The sequence below is a fragment of the Tauraco erythrolophus genome, chromosome 9 (assembly GCF_009769465.1).
Source record: "Tauraco erythrolophus isolate bTauEry1 chromosome 9, bTauEry1.pri, whole genome shotgun sequence".
NCBI classification, from domain to species: Eukaryota; Metazoa; Chordata; class Aves; order Musophagiformes; family Musophagidae; genus Tauraco; species Tauraco erythrolophus.
The window spans coordinates 23,078,715-23,104,711 of NC_141473.1; the positions used below are offsets into that span (position 1 = coordinate 23,078,715).

Below are 25,997 nucleotides of genomic sequence, written 5' to 3' on the forward strand. Positions count from 1 at the left end.
TACCTCAGCCAGGAGGTCGTGTCTGCGAGCGGAACAGGCTTTGCCTTAGCCCTTTGGTAATTAAGATGCACTGCTACAAACTGCAGGCAGGAAACCGTGGGGACCTGATAGCTTAGTTACTTAGGACAAAAACATTGCCAATTTTTTAGGCCAAAATGCTGCGGGTGTGGAGATTAGGTGGTTGATTTGAATTCTTGTAGTGGAGGGAGGAGATGGGGCAGGAGAGAATCCGCTCTGTGCGGGCAGAGGCAGGGCTGAAGCAATCGGCAGTGCAAAATGTTACTTTTCTGGATGCGATTGTTGCTTGGGGCTTTGGATTATATTAGCGTGGAAGAAACGCCTCTGAGTGAAGGGCCACAAATCATAGCAGGGCCAATAGGGAGGGAAAGAGGACTATAAAACAGGAAATCAATTTATACTCAGTGGGTGTTTGCAGCGTGCTCACCCTTCCTTCAAATTGCCAAAGGAAAGATTAATTAAAGTTATATTGAGCTGCAAAAATGATGGAGGGTGTGAGATGGGGCTTGTGTGGTGCAGCTTTCTCCATAATTAATTGACAAAGGCATTCTTCGATTTCATTACCCAGAACCTTGCCATCTCCTGCTCTTAAAGGGCAGCTGAAGTGATGCTGGACTTCCAAGCCAGCGTTGCTGCCTTGCAGGTTGAGCTAACGAGGAACACTTCACAGGCACTTGGGGAAGGTGCTGCTTCCCTCAAGTAGTGCCACCGTGCTCTTTGAGTCCTGTCATTTAGGATCAGACCACAAAATGCTTTTGTCTGCTTGTGTTTTTGTTTTTTGGTTCCCACTTCTGCTAAGGTTGAGAGCTGTATGCAGTGCAAGGTGGAGGTATTCACAGGAGATGGAGATTGCTGGTGGCTAGGTCTCTCGTCTCTGTCTGCTGCCTTTATTTAGTCAGAATAACTTTTGAGCAGGGTATGACAAAAGCTATAGGAAGCCAGGGCTTGTCTGGACCACTTGCTAACTGCCAAACAGAGAGAGAGTTGTATGTGGCTCCCCTTTCTCTGCATCGTGATCCAGCTGCCATCTGTGTCCCTTCTGTACTTTTCATGAAAAGCTGCACCTGATCAGTGCTGTCTTTGTGAGAGGCTTTTCCTGCTTGCACCAGCTACTTTTTGGGGCTGTTTTGTATTACTTTCCTGTTACCTCTCTGGGATAGGCTTTGGAGACACTAAGGCTTTGCCTTTGTGATGGAGTTTCAGAAGCCAGCTCCTGTGAGCTGAGATGCAGCTCAACCTGTCAGGTTCTACCAATCTGTGACTAGAGCATGTCCTCCCAGATTTTCCCTTGAAGATCTTTACTTGATTTGATGCCAGAGCTTCCCTTAAATCTGGTTGAATATGAAACTTTCTGCTCTTGTCGTTCTGAAAAGGAGCTGTGCCAGCCCACTCTAAGGGGTGTTAAATGCTTTGTGGTGTAAGAGGGAGTTTCTACCCACCATGCTGTTGTAAGGGGAAAGCTCTGCTGTCTGCCCAGTGGTCCAAGGTCTGGCAATCCTAGAAGTTTGTTTCCTCTGTTGATTTTCATAATAAATTACTGATATGCTCACTGGTGCAGGGCTGGGAGATGTAGAGCAGGCGGAAGCTTTGGATTAATTGGATGCAGCAGCTCCTGCTTTACTGGCAATGTAAGCACCATGACCGTGCCTGACTTCTGTTTATTGTACATTATTGCTGTGATGGCTGATAGCACCTGTCTGTGGGGTACTGCAGAAAAGAACTTTTTTGTTTAAAAAATGTGTATGTATAACAGTCTCCTGATGCAAGGCCAGCACTAGATGTTTCTAAAATCAATTGTAATTGATTGGGCCAAGAAGAGGAGAAAGTGATTGCAGCTTAGTGCAAATGCTGAATTTGGCACTTCTTAAACCAGCTAGGACAGAAGAAACAATGGTTGAATTGGTTAAATTACATTAAGTTGGCAAATCAGAGGTTTGGTTTTTGTTTTGTTTTGCTTTTGGCAAGGGCATCTTGCCAGGCTGTTGGCTTAAAAAGAAGATACCAGGTTGTTCTGAGTCACTGCTGACTTTTCCTCTATGTAGCTCTGAACTCTGTGTGACTTGGAGAACAGGCAGACTTATGAACATTAGCCTGGTTTAAAAGCAATTTCCCTGCACCTTCTTCTCTATAGGCTGGGAAGGTGTTAGCTGCTCAGCTTACGGATGGAGGTAGATAAAGACACAAAATGTGTGCTTTCTCATCATCCTTGGATGCTTCAAAGAGGGAGTATTGCTTCATAGTCCACTGGCTCAATGCAGTAAAAGATGGGATTTTTTTTTTAGCCTATCTTATGTGCAGACTGCTTCCTCAAACACTAAGCAATAGCAAATGGAGAGATATCCAGGCATGGATGGGATGGGGTAGTATTCAGCTGAGAGCTAAACACTAAGGTGAAAGGTAGGAATGCTGAGCTGGCAGAGTCTGCAGAGGAAGAATTTCACTTTGAGGTGGTGGCACAGAGTGGGATCACACTGCTTGCACTTGGGAGCTAGCTGCGCCTGAAAGCCCTTCCTGGCTTGTGAGAAGTGAAGGTGCTGAAATCGAGCCCTCTTCTCAGCAGAGCGGAGCATCTGTGGCCATGGTGGAGTTGGACAGGAGCCAGGAAGGGGACCTTCCTGATGTCCTTCCCAGGAAGGGGATCTTCCTGATGTCCTTCAGGCATCAAGAGACAGACAGGGTTGGCTGGGCAGGAGGACAGCTAAGAGAGTTGCAGAGCTTGGTTTTGCTTGCACAGGAGTGAGGTCTCCAAGTGAATTTAGCTGCCTGTGGGGTGGCTCTGTGCATCTCCGTGTTGGGAGATCAAAATACATACGTTTTTGTGTCCATGATAGCTTCTTCCTGAAGTCTGCTGTCTGCCTACATGTGAAATGTGGCCCAGAGGCACTCTGCAGACTGTGTAGAGATTTCAGGGAGAACAATTCAGAGATGCACAGCCAAAGCTCTGCTTTGTACAGTATTGCCATGAGACATGCACCGTCACCTAGAGCAGAAAGCAGAGAGAGCAAAAATGTTATAAAGCTCATATAACTAAATTTAATTTGCATGGAAACAGGAGGGGTTAAGCCAGTCCCTTGGGTTTTGCACACTGGATTACAGGGGAGTAGCATCTTTAACCCTGTAAGACACGCTGAAGAACTGGGCACCAGACATCCTTCTGCAGTGCTTTCTTATGAAGAGGCAGGTGTTTAACCATTTAAGAGCCCATAGAGGGAGCTGCTTTGCTGCCTGTGGCATGGTTTCTTGCTCTGTGTTCACCTATGCCCTCCTGCATTGCTGGTTGTATGGATTCATAGATCAATGGACTCGAGTGGCTGCCGTGTCGATTGGAGAAGAGGAAGACCTTGAGTGAGGAAGCAACCAGCAGCTGGAGAGTCATGAATATTAAATGAAAAGATCTTTCTCCTAACCTAATTATGGCAGGCATTGTAATCCATGCCACTGAATTGTTTGGTTCTTGGTTAAAATAACATGATATTCAGCCAAGGCAGAGCATGTATCATTCCTTAAAGCTGGTCATTATGTAGGCTGACATGTATGTTTGCGGCTTTGGACAAACTCAAGCCCAAAGTATTTCTTTGTTCCTGCATCATCACTTTCCAGGAAAGGAAATTCATTGAACGTGAATTGGAATTTCTGGCCTAATTTGGTCTCCTGCAGATAACTTCCCAAGAGAGAGTGCTGTGGGAGCACTACACGTGATAATTTAGGCAAGTCAGGTTCTGCACAAGGCTGAACAGGGATTCAGACTCTGATTCCCAGCAGGTTTTGATGTTTCTGAAGTATGTGTTGTGGTTTAAAAGTGGAGTGTTTTCTTAAACATTCCTCCACATATTGAAACTGGTTTCTGAAACGAGACGTGCTCTCTGGGCATGGGAACTCATGCCCAATGAAAACTGAATTGCCAAGTCCCTATTGCCAGGAAAACCTGTTAATGCCAGACACCAGCTTTGGCTCCAGACACCCTTGCCGTGAGGATGGGTTTACCAGCAGAGCCTTCAAGCCAGCTCATCCCCAAAGCTGGGAAACTTCTGATCATTCCTACTAAGGAGAAACAAACTGATCCAGATGAAGACATAATGGCTGAATATGGCAGTCTTGATGCTTTTTTTACTCATTATTGCTGCTTGATTCCCATCCTCCTTTGGCTCGAGTGTTCAGTGCTCAGGATCTGGCCCTATTTCCAAAGGGTTGGTTTGAGATTTTTTTCTCTCTCTTCTTTCACTGGTTTCTGCCTTATTCTGAGGCTTTGCTCTTCCCTCTGACACAGTTGTTACTTTGCCCAAAGGAATGCGCTGAGTTTTTTCTTCAAGGTGTAAATCTTTCCTAGCATACTTCAGCATACTGTTCTACTGGTTCCTGTGCCAGCAGGCGGTTCAGCAGCAGCAGCAGCCTCGTCTTTCTGCAAAGAAAGAAATATGGAGATGCTGGGAACGCACTTTGATCTGTTGAATTATTTATTTATTTTTAGACGGCAGAGTGTTAGCCCTAATGAAAGTGTTGCCAGCCCTGAAAATTAAATCTCCCAGCTCTCAGACCTGCCAGATTGGGAAGCATCACCAAATGCTCAAAAATAACTTGTGTGTTTTTGCTGGTGCATGAATGTTCGTATTGTTGTTTGCCAGGAGGTGGCACTCGTTATTGCCTACCTGTGTCTGCATATGGCCAGCACTCCTGGCCTTTAGCTCACATGGCCAAGGTGGGACACTGTTTTTCCTGTGTACTATTTGGATATGGTACAGTCACCTCTGGAACAAGAGGAGCTGGTGTCTTAGGATCTTTCAGTAACACAGACGATGGAGAGCAGAGATCTGAGTGGGGATAGACATTGTCCCTTGCAAATACATGTATGATTATCTCATGGGTGGGTTCAAAACATACCCTTTGATTGCACTGTGAGCCACAAATAGCCAGCGTGGCTTGTCACTTGGGTGATACAGTTGAGTCTGCTACCTGGGTTGCTTGACAGTGGTATCTGCTCACGAAGTTGGAGATGCCAAGGTTAATTGTGCAAACATTTCTTCTTTGAATATTTTGCACTGGCACGAGTAGTTATGAGGTATCCCTGCTTGAGAACCGTTCTACACATAGAGGCTGTGAATACTAGCAAAAACTGAGTTTGAGTCATGAGTATTGATGAAATGAGAGGCACCTGCTTGGGTTATCATTGCTATTTGTTTTCCATGCTCATTGCTGTACTGCTCTGTGGGAAACCTGCTGAGCAAGGGTAAAGTCCTTCCAGTCCATGTGTTAAAACTATGCTGGAAGAACTGCAATTAAGTCTGTCAGCGTGAGCTGTGCCAGCTGGCTACAAACTCAGACAAGACCCTCGAGCTGATGACACGCACTAACTTAGTGTGGCTCTGGCCCCACAGAAAGAGGGCTCCTTTGGCTCAAGTTAGAGGGCATAGTCCTCAATCTAGGTTCAGATCCCATTCAGCCCCTAAGCCCTGCCATTTCTTAATAAAAGCTTCAGTCGGTGAAACAGTCTGTGTTTGAGGTGGAGTGGGATGGAGAGAGCTTTCTTGGCAGGCAGGATATGCCTGTTTCCAAGGCCTCTTTTTTTGTGAATCTCTGTCACAGCTGGTCCTGAAGGGTGCTACAGGGGAAATTGCAGTAGCCTCCCATAGCGTCCAGAGGGCGACTGCTTTGCTGATCCCTGTCATCAGCGTACATCTATGGCCTATGCTGATACCCTTGTGCGGGAGTGGGGGCTTCCTGGCATGGGGTCGTGGCAAGGAACTGGGTGAAAGTTTTGCTCCAGCTTGGTGGCTGGAGATCATTTCAAATGCAGACATCGGGTGATGTTCCTCAAGCGTGGAATTATATTCTTCTTTTGCCAGCTCAAGTGGCTCTCGTATAAACTTGGAGCTGAGGGGATGAAGGATACCTGTCCTAGGGTATTTGTCTTGAAGTGTTAGAGATCAGTCCGTTTTTAACAAATCACAGTATTACATTATGTTTTGAGATGTATTTTTAGGAACAATGTTAATCAGTTTTCTGACTGAATACCAGAAGCTTTTCTTTGTGATATTTTTTTCCTACTTTGAGGAAAAAAAAAATAGAAAAGATAAGAATTTTGATAAAAGACCTGGATGAAACACACTTTTCATGAAAAAAAGAGTATTTTAAACTGTTGTGAACACTTTTGTATTGAGTTCTCATAAGAGATAGCAAAATTATTTTTCTCCCCTGAAATCAGATTGTGCAACTCAGACCTAGGGAAAGGAGAAAATACAAGCAGGGAACGGGAGAAGGGAATTGCTTTGGGGGTGTTGGGAGGGGAAAAAAACAGATTGTAGGTGATTTACAGGGAAGACCGGTGAAGATTTTATAAAGAAGACACATTAGGCCGTCCCATTGCTTTGGAGTGGAAGCCTGCCAGAAAAACCTCAAAAAAGTGAATGTGGAATATGAGGACTGTGAAGATTTTGGTAGGTTTGGACTCTGGTTGTGTGTGAAGCACCTGGAGAAACTGTTCAGCCTGTCCTCTGCCTGGAAGGAGGTGTTCTCCTTCCCAGTGCCATCTGCCATACCTTTCAGGCGTCATGGCACCTCTGTGTTCCACACACAGTGCAGACACTCGCGTGTGGACTGCTTTCCTGGGGAAGAAATGTGCTGAAAATGAAGACAGCTTGCCAGGCTGCTTTTTTTTTCATTTGCGTGCTGAATTTGTTTGTTAAACACAGTCATTCTTGCCCTTTGCCCCAACAGACAAATGCTGTCCGGTTGCATATGCTGGGACGTGGTGAGGTTAAAGTTTCGGGGTGGTTGACACAGGTTGGTGCAGCATGGAAGCAAACTGTCTCATATTGGCTCTATCAACCTCAGTAAGAGCTGTTCTCTTCTTACTATCCAGCGCGATTAATGCATCTTCTTAAAGAACAGCTGGCACGCTGTTGCATCGAGTGTTAAGAGTTTGCACCTGGCTGTACGCTTCAGAGCTCTCTGCCAAGAGAAATACTGGTTTCCCAGTTTGTTAGCCTGCTCTTTGGAAATTTCATTTTTTTTTGTTTGTTTTCGTTTTCTTTTTTTTGGAAATCCTCCCACATTAAATTAAGGAGGAGACTTTGGTAAAGGAAATCAGAAGGGATGCTTTGAGATGCTTCCTTTGCCAGCAGTCTCTGAACTTGTGACCCTTTAAAATAAAGTACTTGGGCTTTCCTGTGGGATGGCTCCCTTGGGGTGGAAGCAAGCGTCTTTCAGGTTTGTGTGCCTTTTGGAAGGAGCCTTTGACAGCACAGGAGAAGTTGCAGTGCAGTATTCTCAGCCAGGACTTCCAGCAAGGAAAGTTGTTCAGCTGGTTTGGGACTGTGATAAATCACTGTTCTATTGGAGCATGCTGGGACTGCAGAAAGCTGGAAATAAATACTAGGGAAATTCAGCTTTTGTAGTGGGCTGTCTTTCAGGATGATGTATGGCTTTGTAACAGAAAGAGATTCCTTCGCTAGGGCTGGGAGAAAACTGCTGGAAAAGGAAAATGTAACAATTCTGTTGATGTAAATCCATGCTGCAAGTTTGCCCTGAAAACTGTGCTTTGGTATGGGCAACCTTAGCCTGAGAAGCAAATTATATGGTGCTGATGGAAAAGAGTCTCTGAGAGCCCAAGGTAGGGGCCATTAGTTTAGGGCTGAAATGGGATGATAGGTTTGGCAGGAGGGTAGGGAATGGATATCTAGCTGGCTGGTATAATAGTGACTTACCAATACGTGACTGGGGAGGGGATCAGATGGCATAGGATGCTGTTTGCGTCTCTGCCCCTTGACTGCTACGTTCTCCTGAGCAAATAGTTTCTCTGGATGGATAAAATGTCTTCAAATTGCAGTCACAGGAGCATACGTCTCTGCTTTCTTCCTCTGGCCATTCCCAATTAGCTTGCCATTTGGCCATGCTGGTAGATTTATTAGCTGATGGGGATCTGACAGTGTTTTAGGTTCTTCTCTGAGGGCTTGGATTGCCAAGAAGTTGGGGAGAGCCTGACTTCTGTATTTGTGTAGCAAACGGAGGCTCTATTCTAGTTATAGTTGATGTCAGTCGATGTATAGGCTCGTCTGCACTAACTATGGTCTCTTCTAGAGCTGTTGCCATATTTCTGTACTTTGGGGTTTGGTAGCACTGTTGAGGAGACCCAACCAAAAAGCCAGAGCCAGCTTTCTTTGAGGCTGTCTCCCATTCCTCTGCTGTGGCCAGGTAACCAGGAGGAGACAGCTTTGTTCCAGGGAAAGGGGGAAGCATCTGAGTCCCACTCCGCTCATGCCAGGGCTTTGCTGCTCTGGGGCAGTTTGTGGTAGGTGGGACGTGCCCAGCAGCAGGCAAAGACTTCTTGCCATTCCCATGTCCTGAAACAGTGACATTAGCAAATGCTGTTGTACTGGTGGAGGTGCTGAGATGCAGCGTAGAGGAGGCCAGTGCTGCATCAGAACCAGTGCCGTGTTGCATCAGAAAAAACTCTCTGAGTTAACATTTCATAATTCAGTTGCCACAGATCTGATTGTAGGTTTCTGATATTCAGGCAAAGGTCCATATTTCATTTGGTCTTGGCAGTAGAAGTGCGATGATCAGTAAAACCCATTGGTTTCTCAGGCCTAACATACTTTGATCAGTGAGGTTGCTAGTGTAGCAATGGGATGTTTTTCTCCCACAAGTAATGTAGATGTTGTTGACTTAACAAGAGAAGAAAAAATGATTCCATCAAATCTGGTTACTGTTGCAGACAGTGACTCAACCTTGCTTCTTGTCTGGCTGACTGAGTTCTCTTGAACTGTACCACTGATTAATCTGCTCTGGTTTGTTGTTGTTGTTTTTTAATTTATTATTTTTCATCAGCCTATGCAGGCTTCTCATATGAGTTTTAACAGGTCTGTTTGTAACCTGTTTGTTATCTGTGAAAGATCTGCTTGATCAACTGCTTCATTGCCTGTGTTTATTTTGTTCAAATTCCCCAAATGGTAACTATTCACTGCAGCATCAACTGGGTCAGGATACTCTCAGACTATGATTTTTTCCACTCAAATGACTTCCAGTCTGTTTCTCTGAGCTGTGAATGTTGAGGTATCAGTTTATTTACCTTATTTTCATGGCTTCTGGCTGAAACTCAAGGATTTTTACAAAATCAAAAACTCCGCAAAGTTAAATCTGGGTAACTGATCCACAAAGGGACAAATAACTGGTGTTTCTCCACTGAAGTGGAAACGGTAGGCTGATGCTCAGCTTGGATTTACACCGATGCAGTGTGCTTGAGGGCTAACCACGTTTATGAGATCCTGCAGACTGAGAACTGTAGCCTTTAGATTTACGCTGCTGAGCTTGAGGGCTTCAGCACTGTCCTCCTGTCTTAGGCATGTTGTTAGCCTGGGGATGGTGCGGATGCGACGTCTCAGTCAGGGTATGAGCTGTGGCTGAGTGAGCTCCTTCATACTAGCTAGGGAAGTGCCAATGGTTGTCCCTCACGTAGGCTTTAACAAAGAGCGAACACCCCCACCTTAGTGCCTGGTTGAGAGCCAGACCTATAAACACGAGTAACACAAGGAATCCCAGCTGATCATCCCTTTTTAGTGGATCTGCACAGTGGCTTAGTATAAATGCTGTCACCCAGCCTCCACCAATGTCCATTCCGTCTGTAGCTGTAAAACTGCTGCTGTGTGTTACCTCTTTCTGGTCCATGGAGTAATAGCCTTTTAAGTGCGATACAAGCCACGTAAGAACTGTACTTTCCTTCTGAAATAGAAACTAAACTAATTTCAGTTTGTTTCTCTCCAGCTGCCTTTTGGGGAGATATTGCTTTAGATGAAGACGATCTGAAGCTGTTTCAAATAGACAGAACTGTTGACCTAACAAAGCACTCAGATGGCAACGCAAGACACACTTCAGGTAAGGGCAGCCCTGGGGTGGCGGTGCCTTCTTTCCCCTGGTTTTATCCTTAGGGAGGAAGGAGTTTCCTCTCATTCATAATGCCTGGTCCCACAGCCAGGGAGGTGCATGCAGAGCTTACTTATGTGACCGAAGATGGGATCCAGCTCTGAGCTTTGTTAAATAAAAACTGAGTCGCGTTTGATGTAGCCAATCGTATCTTGTCTGAGGGAGTTTTTTCAAATTTACAGCACTGGTCGCTTTCCATGAGAAACTGTCTTTCTGCTGATTTAGAAGGAAATGTGTTTGAAATAGGGACACTCATTCTGATATTAGCTTTTACTCTTACTGTCCTCCCCCCACTTCATGCAATGTGTGATCTTGATGGAATAATGCATTTTTTTCAACAGTCTACCTAGGTAAGACGCATGGCAGTCTTTCATACAGACTACCCTTGAAAGTGATGTCATAGTTGAAATAGGTTAGTAATTCTGTTGAGTTTCTGTGAAGCCAATAGATGGGGTAGCATGTGCTGATGTTGCCCCCCTACACAGCTCTTACGTGTTCAGTCTTGTGCCAGACCAGAGTTTTTTCTTGACTCAGTAGCTCTGACTGGTCTCCAGCTCTAACAGTCTCTGAAACGCTCTGCAACTGGTTTGGAGGGCTCCCTGCAGTATTGTGGCCTCTACTCTATGCTGGCAAGAGAGGAATTTTTGGAAGTCTGAGCTCTGAGACACACCAGAGGAACTGGAGACAGAGCAGGTCAGGACAAACTTTTCTCTCTCTGCTGATACGCTATTAGGTTAGCAAGTAGGATGAAAGGTTGGGCAGAGGCAGAAGTCACTGAAACTATGTGTTCACCTGACTCCTGTGCATCTCATATTGTGTCATTCATAAGGACTGGTGGCTGGTTCTGTATCCTGTGGCTGCCTAGCTTTAATTTCAGAGCATCTAAGCACTGAGTAGGTCCTGTTCTGGGGATCAGTGCTCCAGCTTGCTGTTGGAATGAGTGTGAAAGATGTCACATCCATCTCCCAACACAGAGGCATGCTTTCGATGTTGATGTAACTGATTAAACTCATGCAGTTGCTGAAATTCTGGGCAGAGAAGGACTGTCCAGTTCTTCAGATACAGATTGCTTCCTGGAAATGCAATTAGCCTGCATTGTCCTGTCACCTCGCCAATTCATGTCATGTTTTGGGCTGTGGCATGTTCTCAGGTGATAGGTGATTAGGAGCAGGTTGCCTTCAGAGGAGAAGGTAAATCAGAAAAAGAGGACTAAGTGTGACAGGCAGCGTTCATCTCTTCCAAGTCCCTTTGTCAGCTCTTGAAGTTGGATGAGGAGACTGCTGGGGAAGCAAAGCCAGACAGTGTTTGACTGTATTAGTTTGCTATGGTGCCTTTCTTAGTTGTCATACCCAGCATGTTTCTTTCACTCAGCAATGGTGCCAGACCCACGCCATCTGGCAAAGGAACTGAATTTTATAACTCACATCTGTATTGTGTAATGCAGGTGCTGGTCACTTACAGCCCTTGCTCATGTTGTGTGGATGGACCAGTCCCTTCCTGGCACCTTTTGTCAACTGAGGCGAAGCTGGTGCATCATACGATGCTTCACATTAGGCGAATGGTGATGTCATGTCACTCACTTGGCCCTCTCTTCATCTCTGGCAGGCTTCATTCGCCCCCCCTGGCTTTCGGCCCCTGGAAGCGCAAGCTGATAGATGGGCAGCCTCCGTGACTGTCGTGCTTTCTGTGGAGCATGCACAGAGGGATCTCTGTGTTCACCTGCCCTGCGAAGGGGCTCTCTACAGGGGCGGGAAGGGTTGATTCTTCTCTTGTGGGGCTTGCTTGACACTCGTGAATTGTAAGAGGGTGGTCTACTTAAGCATGGTAGGGATTGGGACCCATTCTTCCCTGGGAGAAAGTGCTGCACTCTGCTTTTTTATTTCCAGTGGGAAGAATGCAACCTCTGTACAGAAACAGCCTAAGACCTTTTATGAATGAAACTCCTTGAATTATAACATCTCAGAGTTCCTAAAGCTGCTAATCGGATTAGTCGTATAGTGGAGGAAGTACTTAATACGTATATAGAGACACACAGGCTCTTCGTATCTGGGAGCTGCAGTTCTGAACACGCTACTAGGCCAGGCATTCTTCTTCCCCTGTGTTGTTTCCTTGTCCCCAGAAAATGCTGTTCATCTGGGAGGAGAGGTGAAAATTGTGCCATTTGACACATCTGCAGTGTGGAGCATCTGCAGCTGCCAAGGCTCTGGAGGAAGAATGAGGTTCCCATATTCTTATGGTGACAGGGGACACGGTTCTTCACTGGATCCAACTGGAGACGATCTGTTTTAGGAAAAGCCCTACCTTGGTTCATGAGAGCTGAGACTGCCAATTGTTCAAACTTTCCCATTCCAGTTCATCCTCTTGACCTTCTTCCAGTCTCCTGTCTAGGAAGATAGTTGCCCTTCTCTAGGCCCTTGAGAGAGGAGCAGGGAAATCTGATCTGAGGACAGCCTGGATTCTGCCACAGATCTCTGTGCTGAACATCCAGGCTTGTTTTCTGCATTAATTTCCTACTTGCAGAAGTGCCATAATCACCGTTCAGACCCTGAAAGTTTTTGAGCCTGCTTGAGAGTGGGATGTTTTTTATTGTGCTGAATCAGCAGTGCCCCTGATTTGGCTTCTGGGAGAATGGGATGCCTTGAAATTCAGTGTTTCCAAGTATTTTCTCAGCAAATATTGGAGCTAGTGTTTCATTCCCAAATAGCATTGTCCTTCGTGTCACAGAGCCAGGGTCATGGTTCCTTCCCTCTGATGGACGTTGGCTCAGATCTCTCTGGCTTTTGTGGGATTCACAGTCAGAGGTAGTTGTCTCCTTGGTACCCAACTTGGTACCTTGCTTCAGAGCTCCAGCAATGATGTCCCTCTTCGGCTTTGTCTGGATGTTTCTGTCCAATGTGCTTGGATTATTCTGTGTGAGTGGTCACATACAGGGAATTGGCATTACACAGGCAATTGCATGACGTGTTATTTACTTAAAGCCTTCTGGAGTGCAGAATATGACCTGATAGTCCTTATTCATGTGAGCAGTCTCCTTTGCTCCAAAGGAGCTTCCTTTCCAAGAAAGCGTCAGGGAGAGCACAGGCTGAGCAGCTGAAAACTGCACAAGGCTTTGCAATAGCGTCTTGTGTGCAAACATCGTTCTCTGATATGTTCATAGCGGTGGGATTTTCTTCAGACCCTATTGAGAGAAGGGCAGGCATGATGGTGGTCTACAGCCAAGCGTAACCCATTTAATCCAAGCAGGTTTTAGAAGTCTGCATGTTGATCTCTGTTGACTTGATTAAAACTCTGAGCTGTGGGTTAGTAGAGGGTATTTGCAAACAATGCAGAGTAACTCTGAGTGAATGCCAGGAGACGTGCTCTTCTAAGAGGGCTCAGGACTACCAGCTAGTTAATTTCTCATCTGGACCCTTTCAGAATTTCCCCAAAGATTTATTCCAAAGTGCTTTCCTCCAACCCGATTTTAAATCATTCCAGTAATATGACATCTGTGCTCTTTTGTACAGGTCTCTCAACCTCAGCCCTGCTTTACTTGAAGCTTAATTTTACTCTCATCAGTGATCTGGTAAAAGAACTGTTTAAAGTTGCACAATTTGACCTTTCTTTGAGTTGAGATAAAATTTTTCTGATTTTTCTAAACCAGGAAAAAAATTTTTGTTTCCACCCCATTAGCAGCTCACCTTTGAACCTAGGTCCTACGCTCAGAGAATTTTGTGTTCTTTTTGTTTGCTGCTGCTTGTATTATTAGAGATTCTGCAGGCCAAACTATGCCTTCCACATCAACCATTCATACTGCTATTACCATCTGTAATGCCCCGTTAAAAATCTGCCAAACAGGACATTTCCTCCTCCTCTTTAAAAATGTTTTGCAGCCAAATGGGAGGAAAGACAGTAAGGGATGTTGTTAACGTGAAGGTGTTACTTTGCATTTGAATTGTTTAAGATAGCAATCCCCCTGTCTCTGCTACTGTGGTATAAAGTTTAGATGTCATGTTCACTATGAAAATCAGTTGTTCTCATACAGTGGTGTTGAAGTGGATACCCTCAGGATCTGGCCCTGTAGAGGTACAGTAGTGGTTCATAATGAAATGAATCCGGTACCTGGAGAGCTGCCAGTGAGTGCTGTACTCCGCAAGCCCATACTTCACCAACTCCTAATCACTTTGATGAAAGATTATTTTTTTTTCCCAAAGAGCTTACAGTTTTGAAAAATTTCTCATATATATATTTTTTTAACTTTTCAGTGAAAAAATTTGCTTTTACTATGTATTTGTAGTTTAGAAGAAGCTGGAAACAAGGCTTAGACAATTCCTGTGCTGATGAGAACCCCCAGATAGCTTTGAAATGTGGGGAAACAAGGCGGCCCACAGGCAGGCTGCTTAACTGCGCCATGTCGCTTCTCTTTTGGACCCAAGTGAGTCTGCTGGTGCAAGGTGGTTGCCTTTGCTTTTTTGCTTTATGTGCTGAAGCATTCACCACAGATGAAGAAGGACTTTTGTTTTCTTGCCATGCCCATGGGAAGGATGTGCCTATTTAATGCTAATGGGCTTAATTTAAGTCTTTTCAGGCAGTTTAGGGATTAAGAGAATTTTTCTGATATATTACCTCTTTTTCCTGAATTTTATATCATGGAGGCAGTTTCTAGTCCTGAAAGGCACCTCTGTGAGTGAGAAGGGCAAGCTTATCTCTTCTGGGTTTGGCACCAGCAGATCAGAAGACACGGGTGCCTGGCTGCCCTCGCGGATGCCCTGCTGTGCTGGCCTCACTGCTGGGGCACTGACTCTGCGTCCGCTGCTGCCAAGAATGCTTTTCAAGAACAGTCAAAACAGGTTTTCTTTGCCTCTGATCCTGAGATGTTTTTGGGCTCATGGCTTGAAGGCCTTGATGAGGCTTTCACACTGCCACAAATCAGTGGTCCAAAGGATTTACAGAGCGTCTTTGCTAGCTAGAGTGAGTGATACTTCAGATAAAAGTGCAGCTGGGACAGGGTATGTTTGGTCTGGAGTTTCCACTGAAATCAGAGGAGGGACAGAGGCTGCCGTGAATAGCTGCAGGCTCTGGCAGCAGACTGAGCCAAGTTATTCTCTGGCAAATGAGGCAAAGAGAGGAGTTCTGCATTAAAACTTCTTTTAATAAGAGCAGGGAGTTGGATTGTTGGCACACACCAGCTCCGCTTTTCTTGAGCATGCTGTGAAAATGCAGGCAGCTACTGCGCTTCTTCACCGAGTCTGCAGCAGGCCCACATCTGCAGCAGGCTGGCTTGCTTTTTCTTGTTTTGGGATGCCTGTGGTCACCTTGTTTGATGGGACTTTTCCTGTTTCAGGACTGGCTCATAGCTTTTTTAGTAGCATGACAACCCAGGAATCTCAGATCTAAATGCACTGTGCATAAACTGCTTTGGAGTATGGAGGCAAACCTTGAAGAGACCTGGAGGGGAGCAGAAAACTGCGCAGTCCTGTGTGGGTGCATGCCTGAAAGTCTGTATGGTACAAGGGAGGGTGACCACAGTGCTTTTCAAGTTACATAGCAGCTTTTCATTCACGTGTGGTGGGCTATCAGCCCCTGAAATATGTTTTGCTGTTCTGTGGTTACATTCCTGAGGAAAGGGGTTGATTCCCATGTGAGCTGGGATTGCTTGCAGGACAGGTTGCTCTAGTGTGGCTCCTCTGCTAAGAGCTGTACTGTTTAGCCTCGGGCTGGAGAGGCTAAACAAGCAGGGCTTCTGCTGCTTCATGTTGGGAGAGAGTGCTCAATCTAGGGGCTGTGGCCATTAGTAGTGCTGTACATAACTTCCAACTACTCTTTGATGCTACTGATGTGTTTCTAGTGAAATTTAAGTTACTGTAAAATGCACTTCCAGAAAAACTCAGGGATTTTGGACCATGACTATCTGAGATTCAAGGGAAGATCTGATTTATGGATTTGAAGGAGAGATGGTTAAATTCAGCTAACTTGGCAGATGCATGCCAAACTCAGAGCTGTTTTTCTCTTGTAACTCATGTTTGCACTTTGTTCTAAGTAGAAGGGTTGGACTTCAGCATTGCTGGATTCGGGGCTGCCTGGGTCCCACGCTTTAATTCGTTTAGGTTTAGAGCATATCTGTGGGTTGTGCTAACTTAATCTGAGCTGTGTTGGTCATAACTGGCCAGGAGCAATGCAAATAACTATGTACGTACTGTAACATAACCCACATCTGTGAACTCTCTGCAGGGGTCTACTCTTCCATTGGGAGATCTTTAGTGAAGGTTGCTTCCTCTTATATGAGTAGAGGAACATCTTTGTTCCAAGAGACCTGTCTGAGGGCTCTGTCCATCTGTTTGCATACCTCCTTTCAGTTCTCCACAACACGTGACGTGCACTCTAGGGATGTCTCTTTGCAGTCCATGCAGCCTCTTAGCAGGAAGAGGAGCCTCAGCCTGCTCTGCGGAAAGGTAGGTGCCAAATGTCTGATGCTTGGCCTGATGCTGAGGTTTGTTTAGCTGTGCCAAATGATTTTCCCATGACTAGCCCCACTGTTTACCTTTTTGAGTCCATTCAGTCAGGAGTTTTACCAGAGCAGACAACCATGAAATGAATTTCTCGTAGTTCTGTAGTTTACTAAGGCAAGGCAGGAGCTCTCCTTTGGAAGAATTGGGTAAGTCCTCTAGGGCTGAAAATGCTCTTGTTCACACTGTTTTTCCCAATTCCATGTTTCTATGCAATAAGCCAGTGATATTCCCTTTGCAGAAAAGCAGATACTGAGTTTACTCCATCCATCCCAGAGTCTTACAATCCTATTGCAACCTTCTCAGATTTTCTCCAGCGTAAAGATAATTGCCTAGAAAGCCCATGACCCTTGGCTGTTGCTGATGAACCTTCTAATTCCCCCTGTAGTTAAGGCTGTCCTGCTAGCAAATGTTAATCTTTGTAAATGCTTTTCATTTTTGATTCCTGAGTGCCAGCTTGAAGTCCTTTTGGAAAATGTTGAGAGAGATTTTTCTCTCTAATTGCTGATCTTAGGAATGCCCTTTTGCTTGTCACAGCAACAGTCTGCCAGTCTGGTGCCTGATGGTAGGAGAGGAGAGAAGGTGATCAAGTCAAGGTGCCAAAGCATGGGATGTGTATGTGTGCAAAGAGGACAGATCTTCCTTGCAAGGTTGCAGAAGCAGCCCCGAGTCAGGACAGCACGGCTGTCAGAAGCGGGAAAGTTGGCTCATCAGGCACGTCTGCCTGTCTCATCCTGCCACTGCGCTGGATTGATCGTCAGTCAGACGGTGTCTGTGAGGTGATGGCACAGGCTTGGGTCTAGAGCCCTGGGGATACGCCGCGTGGCACATGTGCTGGCCTATCCGCACAGCCAACTGTGCTCAGTTCATGGGCACAGATTCTGCTCTGGAGGGCTTTGCGTCTTCTACTTCCAGAAGAACAACACAGGCCAGCTTTTGCGCTTTTAGCTGGGCTGTTTTGCCCTTTCCACACTGCTTGCTCCCAGTGAGGAAGAGTTCTCCTTGCTGTTCAATGTGGGGACACAAGAGAGATGCAGAGCAGCAGCTTGTTTCTTTGCCCTTGTATGCGCGAGGGATTCTTCTCATTTCCTCACTCCACAGGTGCCTGTGCGTTACATGTTCAGTTCTCCGGCTTTAGAGATTCCCGCTCATCCTTGGGTCGCCCGTAGCCCCTTTCTCCTTGCCCAGAGAGCTGGATTCTCCTCCCTGAGGAGGCAGTTTCACCTTCCCCCTGCCTGGAGAGGGACCAGTGTGTTCAGGCGTTTCTCCCATCCTATGTTCATTGAAGGCAGTTTGCTCTTTTCCTTGCTTGCATCCTCAGACCTTTCCCTTAGGTGATACCCATGGAGAGCTGTCTCCCAGGCTGACAAATGGTGTCTTACTGTTACTCCTGCTCCCTAAAGTGTTTTTTATTCCTACTTTTGCTGTGTTTTGTACAGTGCCTATGTGACCTTGAAGTATGATATGGGAGAGAGAGCGTTCTTTGAGTGCTAGATAATGTTTGAGTCAACACCAGCTGTTAATAGAGGGCTGTCCACTGCCTCCCGAGGCAGTGAGGTGCTGCTTGTGGTGTGCCTGAGTAGCAGCAAGATGTGCTGGAGTCTTTACTCCAGCTGCCCCACCAAAAGGTATGCAGGCTCCGATTTTCTTTGGACTAGGGTCTTTCCAGTATGACACATGGCATCAAAAACAGTTGGGACTAGTGAGGCTTGCAGTGTTCCTTCACACAGTGGGCTGCGGTGTCCCAAACGTGTCCTGTGACAAGCAGAGAAGTGCTTCACTCCCCCCAAGAGAAATAACGTCTGTCTTCTCTTTCCTCTTTGCTTGTGATAAAAGACCTGCAGGGCAGGGAGAAGAGAGTCCCAAGCAATAGATGAAGATACCATTTGGCCTTTGCCTGGATGACACAGCCTCTGTGTTCCCCGTGGAGTAAGATGTGTTCTTTCCTCTTGCTCAGGTTCCCAATGGCAGCTGGTCACATGCACCACAAAGTTTGGTTTGTAAATACACTGTTCTCTGAAATCAAGTTTTCTGGATGGTGGCCTCCCACCTGTCAAAATAAGTGGTTTTATTTCTGCTGTGCAGCCAACATTCAACCTGACATAGTTTTTCTTTTAGTGATTTTTTTGAGCTCTGTAATATTGCTTAAATTAATCCACACAAGCAATAAAGCTTTCTCCGTTGTAACAAAAATCCCCAGCTATTTCAAACTTTGCCACTTCCTCATTCTTAGTGGAAACTTTTGATGGTGTTTATCCTGTGAGCCTAATTCATATGCTTCTCTCAGAAATCAGCCAGGAAGGCAATAACTCAGCATTACTTTTGTCAAAAGCTGCACATCAAAAATTAATCAGCTTGGATTTTGTTAATGAGCAATTAACTTTCTTGAAGCACCCAAAGACACCTGCAGAAACTACATACGTTGATGCCACGGTCCAAGCTGCTTCCAAGCAGCCTGTTTCTGTAGCTCCTTCCTATTCAACGTGGTGCCACCATCAGCTTTGGGCATAGCTGCAGCAGCATCACTGCACTGATGATGCTGAATCCCTGCTGCTCCCTGCTTGACTTGGCCTGGCTTTAGCTCCTGGCCCCACTGCTTTCTCCATCCTCTGAGTTCTCTTTCGGGCACATCTCAGGCACCTGGAAGTTGGTGCTAGATGGTATTATTAACCCTTTATGGAGCTGGGGTAGTCACTGTGTAGAGCATTTATAACATCTGATTTCTGCTTGCAACTGTCTTGCTGTCGATCGCTCTTAATTAAATTTTCTTTCGCTCTTGTCTACAGCTGGTGTAACGCACGGGGAGGCTGTTCTTTTTACTGATGCCAAAGAGTCTGAATAGTCTTTTGTGTTTAAGTGGAGGTTATTAAATAGCTTTATATTAATTAACTGTGATGCAGGGAACACATGGGCAAATGTACTTGAGGAGATCAGTTTATCCATATGGAAATTACATTGGAAGTTAAATCCATTACCCTAATTGTAAAATTCAACAGTGCTTAGCCAATAACTGCGGAATTGCCTAATTCGGGCATTTGTTTCAGAGCTGGGCAAATGCCTAATTTCCTTGAATACTTACTCAAATGAAAAATTGAATTTGCCTCAACTGCGTAGGCTGCCTTGTCATTTCCGAGAGTGTTTTAGCAAATGAATTTGGAGGCAGAAATGGTTAGAGAAAGGGGAAAGTCTAATAAGCTCTGAGAGCAGTCATTGCAGATGGTCACTCTGCAAGGCTGGCTTGGATGCTTTGACCCTCGGGCTCTCTCCTTTCAAGCGGGGATGTTGCTGTGCCCACAAAATAAAGTTGTTTACCCTTTTCAGTGAAATAGCTGGCAGGTCCAAGAAACAATCGGTAGCCAAAATGTCTTGATGGATAATAGCAAACAACAAATAAATTCGAAGAAGTTGTAAACTGCTCGTGGATGATTGTGAACAGAAAGGGGTTACATTTGTGGAATAAATGTGTTCACTTCGAGCTGCTTGTTCAGGCCTAATTTGGAAAGAAGGCTGGCGTTTGTAGCTACAGTGGACAAAAAAACCCTTTGCTGTGGCTCCCCTTTTCAAATGGCAAGGACAAAGTATTTATTCAGCTGTCAAGTGGGGAAAGAAAGCAAATTAGTTTTAGGCTGAAATGCTGGACTGTGTTTGCTGCTGTAGTTCCGAGGCCAGATGGTGACTTGGACAGCCCTGGGGAACGGGTAACAAGTTTCTCCAGGGCACAGATCAGAGGCAGAAGGAAATATTCAGATTATGATGCTCTTTCACTTCCTAGAGCGAAGAAGACAGTGTGAGATGTATAAAGCTGTGCTGAGGAGGAGCTTAGTCACTCTTGTTTTTGAGGTTGATGGTGTTGCTGAATCCTGGAGTCAGTTTGTGGCACAGAGTGGGTTTGAGACCTGACTCCCCCACCGGACCACAGCTGTCCCTGGGACGGACAGGACAGCTTCTCTGCCAGCAGCAATCAGTGGGCAGCTCACTGCAGCGAGGGCAGCTCCTCTGCCACTTACACCTCCAGCTCCCCTGCTGCATCTTTAATGACTGCAAATGATTCAGCATCACTTTGACAATGCGGCTGGAGGTGGCCTGAGGCTACCCAGCAGTGGCCACGTTTGGCTTATGCTCCCAAAGCTTTCCAAGCCCCACTAGCCCTACTTTATGCCTCAGTTTCCCTGCTGTTGGCAATCCATTTGGGATGTCCTTTAAACAAGGTGTGGTGGACCTGGTAGGTGACCAAGCAGATGGGATGTCTCTGATATGTCGTCTTAAGGCACTCAACTTCCTGTTAAACATGGCACAGGCTCCTGAGGGGTAAGAAGGCACCAAAAATCTCCAAGAAGCTCCAGGATTGGGAGCGCCTGAATATCCAGGGAGAAAGCACGCTGGAAGAAAGGTCTCTGTGATGGCACCACACACTCTTTGTGGAAGGACTTTTAATTGCATTCAGACATGGTTTAGTCTCTAGTGTGGTGTTTTATTTTGAGTTACTTTTCGTCCAGTATAAACAAGGTAGGGGGAAAACAAAAGGATTAGGAAGGTGGAGTGGGAGGAGCGGTCTGGCCGGGCTGTGGAGAGCCCTGGGCCCAGCCGGGAGCCCGCGGCCGCAGCGGGTCAGGGGGATGCTGCGAGGCAGCATGGGGGGTGGTGCGGGGCTGTGCCCGGAGCAGAGGGAACCTGGGGCGATGAGGCTGTGCAGGTCAGAGGGACAGGCACGTTAGCCGGGCCAGGAGCATTATCCTGCCTGCTAGAACAGTAACGGGTGAACCCGAAACAGCTCTTGTGGTTTCCCTATTACCTGCAGGTTCACTTCAGTTTCTCTTCTCTTTCAAAGGAGAGACAGGGAAGGAGGAGGATCGTTGTGAATTGAGAGGAATGCGATGGAGAGGCAGGCACACCTGTTAGTAATAGATCTCGATCCATCAAATTGACGAGAAATCAAGTGCAGTGGGGTGGGGGAGTAGTTGGTGCTACACATTACAGCTTTGATGTGGTAGGATGGCAGAGGTTGCACGCTCTGGGGGACCTGGCCGTACAGCAGAGACGTTCCCATGGCCAATGTACTTGTGTACTCACTTTGGCTTTTAATTTTCACTTGCCTCAGTAAAAGCACTGTAAGCCAGGGACTTGCAGGATTCTTTCTCGCTGGAAGAAACTGTTGACATGACACAGGTCATAGGTAACTTTTTTTCTTTCCTCTCTCATCTGTCTGTCTGTCTTTTTACCCCAGGGAGCAGAGGTGATTGTTACAGCCTGCAGGAAAAGGCCCCTTCTCATCTTCTCAGTCCTTCCTCATCTCAAGAGAGCATTGCTCCCTTAAACATTGGCTCTCGGTTGGAAGGCTAGGGGAGAGTTTGGGTCAGGTTGTCTCATTTCCCGCAATGCCTTCTTTAAAAAGAAGATGCATCACAGTATACAAGCGGTACTGCCACTTCCAGAACAGAGGGAGTGCCCAGGGAGAAAACAGGATGTTGGGGAACAGTGCTACCTATGCTTCTGCTTTGCCTGCTGTGCCGCTCCAAACGTGGATGGCTAGCAGAATGGCTTGGTGCTTTAAGTGCTTTGTAGCTCACGTTTGTGGCAGTTCACTGTTTGCTTAGCTGTGTTCACCTTCCTCTTCTTGTGAACTTCCCTGGGAGGCTGGTGTCCTCACCTCACATGAGCATTTTCAGAACTGATGTGGAGATGACACACCTGCTTGTCAAGCCTCTGGACCCTGAGACTCTCCTGAGTTATTGCAGCTAGTCAGCTTACTCTGAATATGAAAAACAAATTCCTGCAGGGAATTTGGGGTTCAGAATTCTTCTCCTTTTTAATTTATTTTTGTTTAACTAAATTGAGAGAACTTCAGCTATTCCACTGACAGGAAATGCTGAAGGATCTATCTCAAATCATTTGCTCAGATCTCCAGGGCCCTGGGGTTTATGAACGGTTTTTGCTATAGACTCTCTACCAGCTCTGGGAAACATCTGTTCTGCATTCTGAATGCATTTTCCCAGCAGAGCTTGTTTTAATAAAATCATCACTTTCTCTGTGGTTAGAAGATCCAGTGTAATAAAGTGTTTTTTCTATGCTAAGTTGTTGACCGCTGATTAATGAGGAAGTTAAAAAGCAGCATGTAACATCAAGTTTGACTTATCCTGTTCTTCCAGAAGCTTCTCTGATGGTCATAGTATGACAGTTTACCAGAACTGAAACTCTGAACAGTGACAAGTGTTTAATGTTACCTGCATGTCTTAGTTTTGTTGATGCTTGTTTGTAGCCTCTGTTTGAAATCCAGTCTCTTAAGCTGTGACATGCGAGTAGCATATATGTTGAATGACAGTATGAAAGCGAGGTGTTTTAAGGCATAGGCAGGGGAGGTGAATTTTTTTTTTTTTTTAATGTATTTTGTGATGCTTTTTTCGCTGGTTGCTTCCTAGCTCTGAAGTGGCCTTTCTTCCACAGTAAGACATATTAGAAAAAGCCTTGCTGAGGTTCAATCTACATGAGACCAGATAATTATGTTTACAGTCAAGTTATTCTCTACTGAATCAGAAAAATAGGAGAACCTGGCAAAGTCCTCAGTGCTCACTGGGGACTCTGTTGTCCTCAACGGAGGTGATAAAAGTAGTGATTGTAGCTTACCTTTCAGGTTGAGCTATGGAGCCCTTCTGCTGTGTGGACAGCAACCAGGGAAGGAAGAAGAGATCCAGTGAACATGGAAAGGGTCTTCATTGGTCTGGAGAGCAAAAATTATCCTGACTTGGAACTGCACTGAAGGTTGAAGGTTTTGATTTTAGTGTGAGCTTTTCAACTTTGGAAAAAAGGGAGATGATGCAAGCTTCATCCCATCCAACTTCCCATGTAGGGACATTGTGTGTTCTCAAACTGCAATTTTTCAGACACCTACAATTCCTATTGGCAGCAGTTGGGTTTTAGATGAGAATTCTGGACAGGTGTAGTCTGAAAATGAAGCTTGATTTATCTCTGGATAGACTGATGTTTCTCCTTCACTTTCAGGTAAGGAGCTCATCTGGCCCCAGAGTAGTGTTTTTGGATAAAAGCTAGAAGATAGGTAGTGTTAAAATGTTTTAGAAGTTGCCTGCCTCTCACCAGCTTTGAGGTCTTAGAGGGACTTAATAGGAGGGTGGTGGGTATTTGTAGGCCCACTACGTGTGTCCCAGTTCACCAGCGGACTGCTTAGCTACTTTGCCTAGCTTTCCTCTCCTTTTTCAGACAAGAAGCCCGTCATGGTTTGTTTTCAAGTGGCAGTAAGCACAGAAGCTTTATTTAGTAAGGGATCTGATTGTCCTGTGGTGGTTCAGACTACCTGGGCTTTAAAAAAAAATAAGCAGAACATGCACAGCAGTAAATACCTTTAACCCTAAGTTGCATCTTGTAGAAGACAAATTTTCAGGTCCAATATATTACTGCTTCTGCTGGTTTCACCCTCTGTCTTGTGAGAATCGTGGGTACTGACTGGAGTCTGCTTCCTGTTCTTCCCTCAGGTTACAGGAATTTCATCCTGTACTGGTGGTACAAGGGAACTGCGAACAGTATAGTGTTGATGGCATGCTTTGTGTGCTCTCTCTCTCTCTTAGTATGTTGTCTTTTATTTTGGTTCCAGCTGAACGATTTGGACTTCTTTTAACAAAACTGGGTTTTTATTTTCCTGTTCTGGAAGAGTGGGAGAAACTGCTTTCTTCCCAACACTGCCACAGCCTGCTGCTGCTTTCTGCTTTGCTGGACCGTTACCTACCACTTCAGGCTGCCTCTCTAGTTCCTGCAAACAATTTAGGCACCTGTTCTTCAGCCAGAGTTGCAAGCCTGGTGGATTTATTTGAGATTTATGGTACATTTAAGCTACTGGATGTTTCTTTCAGTCAGCCAAGCTCCCTTGACAGTGCTGGCCTGTGGGAAACAGAAAAGCGAGTTGTTGCACAAGTGCACTGTATGTAGAAGATGAAATATTCCCAGCCTGGGCAGAGAATCTCTTGTGTGTTCTCTGCCAGGTCGTGCACAGAAACTAAGTTATCTAGTTAGAAAGTCCAGCAGTGTCCTGCTGGGCTGTAGCTGTTGTTAAGCAGGACAAATCATTAAGAAGGATTGAATCACAAAAATGTGAGAGTTAAAAGAGCTTAGAAGTTCTAGTACAGCTCCCTGCACAGAGGCATGATCTAACAATTCTGTTCCTGGTTGTAGGAGAAGCAGATAAAGCTGAAACAGTCATGTTGGAGATAAGTGTTGGCTGGTCTAGCCCGGCAGCAGATGGGAAGTACTGATGATGAAAGTGATATTGGAGCACTTGTGAACTGCTGAACATACATTAAAAGCAGGAAAGTCAGCCCTGTTTTGCTCATCCCATTACAGGTTACATGTAAGCTGTAGACCAAGCCTCCCTTTTTGTTACTGTATTGGCTTTCCACAAAGCATTGTGTCAAATGGAAAATATCCATTGTGCTCTTCAGTGTTTCTAGTGATAATAGGCTTCAATATATACACAGGCATTTCATGCTCTGGAGCAGTAACTCTGGAGGCTACTCCACTCTTGGAGGCAACAGAATAGTCCAACAAAGAGGTACAGCTTCAGGAGGATGTTGAGGTGGCAACAGGACCTGCACATTGCCTGCAACCTGTGTGCAGCTGCTTCCAGATGCAAGGTGCATTTCTTGGCTTCCTTGTTTATTGATTATGGCACGTCGTTACTTTGCTTTGCTAGGATCATGCGTTAGCCTCCTCTTGGGAAGAATCAGAAGAGAGGACTAAGAGTCTGTCAGGTCACTTTAGTCTTTGGGGTATGTTTAGGTATCATAAGGATGGGAAATGTCTAAAAGCTCAAGTGAATCGAAACAGGATTTTTCAAAATTCTCATGTATGATTCAAAAGCACCCTTGTGGGAGAGAAGGGTATGGGACAGGGAGCCCTGTCTGTCCTAGTGAGATTAGTAGTGTTTGAAAATATCCGGTATATCTGCACGCCCATATCTGGCCTTTGTGTAGTGCTCTCCTTTTTTATTGGCCACAATGAGACAAAATATGCAAAGATGTTGTAGATTTCATTAGTCACACTAGTTTATTCAAACTTCTCCTTTGCATAAGAAACCAAGGCTTGCACTGATCTCTGGGAAAGAATGTGCTCACAGCTTGGAAGAGCAGTCTGCGCAAATGACACTGCAGCACAGTGGAGGTCAGCAGCTTGGGTGCAGAAGAGGGGGCCCGGCTGTAGGGTTTGGTGCCATCATTTGCAATTCAATCCCATACAGTTCCCTCTTAGGGGAACAATTCACTAATGCAGAGTTGTTCTTTTTTCCTAATTCACCATATAATTCACCTCCCAAGTTCAATTAAGAAGCAATCTGTGACTGGAAGCAGGCTACATTTATTTAGAAATACAAAATTATCCTTTGCTTCAGCAAAGACCACATGCCTTAATAATTCTGGTAGTGAATGGCTAGTTGGGGTTTCCTTTAAATGGAATGGGATATTGTGTGAAGAATTGCCTACTTTGGAGGGGGGGGGGGTGAGAAATCCTGGGGATGTAGAATTTAACTGAGAAGAGGAACTTTTGTTGAGCTTGGGCTTAAGGAAGTGACGAGGAGTGGGC

At 45.6% G+C, this 25,997-nt stretch overlaps 1 protein-coding gene across 1 annotated transcript in view; it reads left to right on the plus strand.

Moving 5' to 3' along the window:
- TLL2 (tolloid like 2) overlaps positions 1–25,997 on the plus strand; it is a 96,947-nt gene that overhangs the window by 25,884 nt on the left and 45,066 nt on the right. Inside the window, exon 2 of the mRNA XM_086616241.1 lies at positions 9,775–9,885. Within this exon, the coding sequence (XP_086472367.1) occupies positions 9,775–9,885 (111 nt within the window). The remainder of the gene's footprint in view (positions 1–9,774; positions 9,886–25,997) is intronic.